Raw genomic sequence first — 822 nt, forward strand, 5'->3', positions numbered from 1 at the left:
GTTTGAGTTTCAGCTTGTGATGAACTAAAAGCTCACCAAATGGTTGATAAAAGATGTTCTTCTTATTTGTAGAACTCACAGCAAGAAAGTAATGAATTAATATCACTCTGGTTGCTACATATGTTGTTTCTCCTAGAGCAGTTTTCTGTTTAGGAAAACTTTTTTCATTGTGACTTAAATTTGTCACCAGATCTACATTATAAATTAGAAGTGTGACTCAGTTCTCTCTTCTGATTGAAGAAACAAAATACAGTAATATAAATTTAATGCACTGTATGCTTAAACTGCATTTGTTATGTAAAGTGTAAATGTATAAAAAATAATATAAAACCTGATTTAGTTCATCTTGTGAAGGAAAGAATTTAATCTCCTGCATTGCTGATTAAAAATAAAATCTGGTTCTGATGGAAAAGTTGCAGTAAAACTGCAGGAAGAGACGATTTCTTCGATTCTGGGATCACTGGTGTTCCCTCAGACCAACTAGGGAGAGGAAGCTGGTGATGTGTTTCAGTCCTCAGTGTACTGTGGTCATTTATGATGGTTATTCCTGGTTCCTCCACAGAGTGGACCAGCAGAGCTCAGAGGTTCCCACTGGTCCGTCTGTCCAGCAGGATCAAACACAGCTGGACTCCATATTTATGGTCCGTACATCGGTTCTGCTGAGTCTTTGTAGATCAGAGGATCTTCAGTCTGTCGTTTGTCCAACATGGATCTGGTGTTGGTCTCCAGTCTGATGAGTCCTTTATTTTTTATTCTGTTGCAGCTGCTGGAGGAAAACATCATCACTTTTGTGAAGAACGAGCTGAAGAAGATCCAGAAGGT

At 38.3% G+C, this 822-nt stretch overlaps 1 protein-coding gene across 1 annotated transcript in view; it reads left to right on the forward strand.

Moving 5' to 3' along the window:
* The window catches only part of LOC106960874 (NACHT, LRR and PYD domains-containing protein 3-like), a 33,987-nt gene that overhangs the window by 6,436 nt on the left and 26,729 nt on the right, over positions 1-822 (forward strand). The window contains exons 6-7 of the mRNA XM_015054239.1: positions 563-641; positions 764-820. Coding sequence (XP_014909725.1) covers positions 563-641; positions 764-820 — 136 coding nt within the window. The remainder of the gene's footprint in view (positions 1-562; positions 642-763; positions 821-822) is intronic.

This window comes from Poecilia latipinna, unplaced genomic scaffold (assembly GCF_001443285.1).
Source record: "Poecilia latipinna isolate Pla-1442-1.1 unplaced genomic scaffold, P_latipinna-1.0 Scaffold1241, whole genome shotgun sequence".
NCBI classification, from domain to species: Eukaryota; Metazoa; Chordata; class Actinopteri; order Cyprinodontiformes; family Poeciliidae; genus Poecilia; species Poecilia latipinna.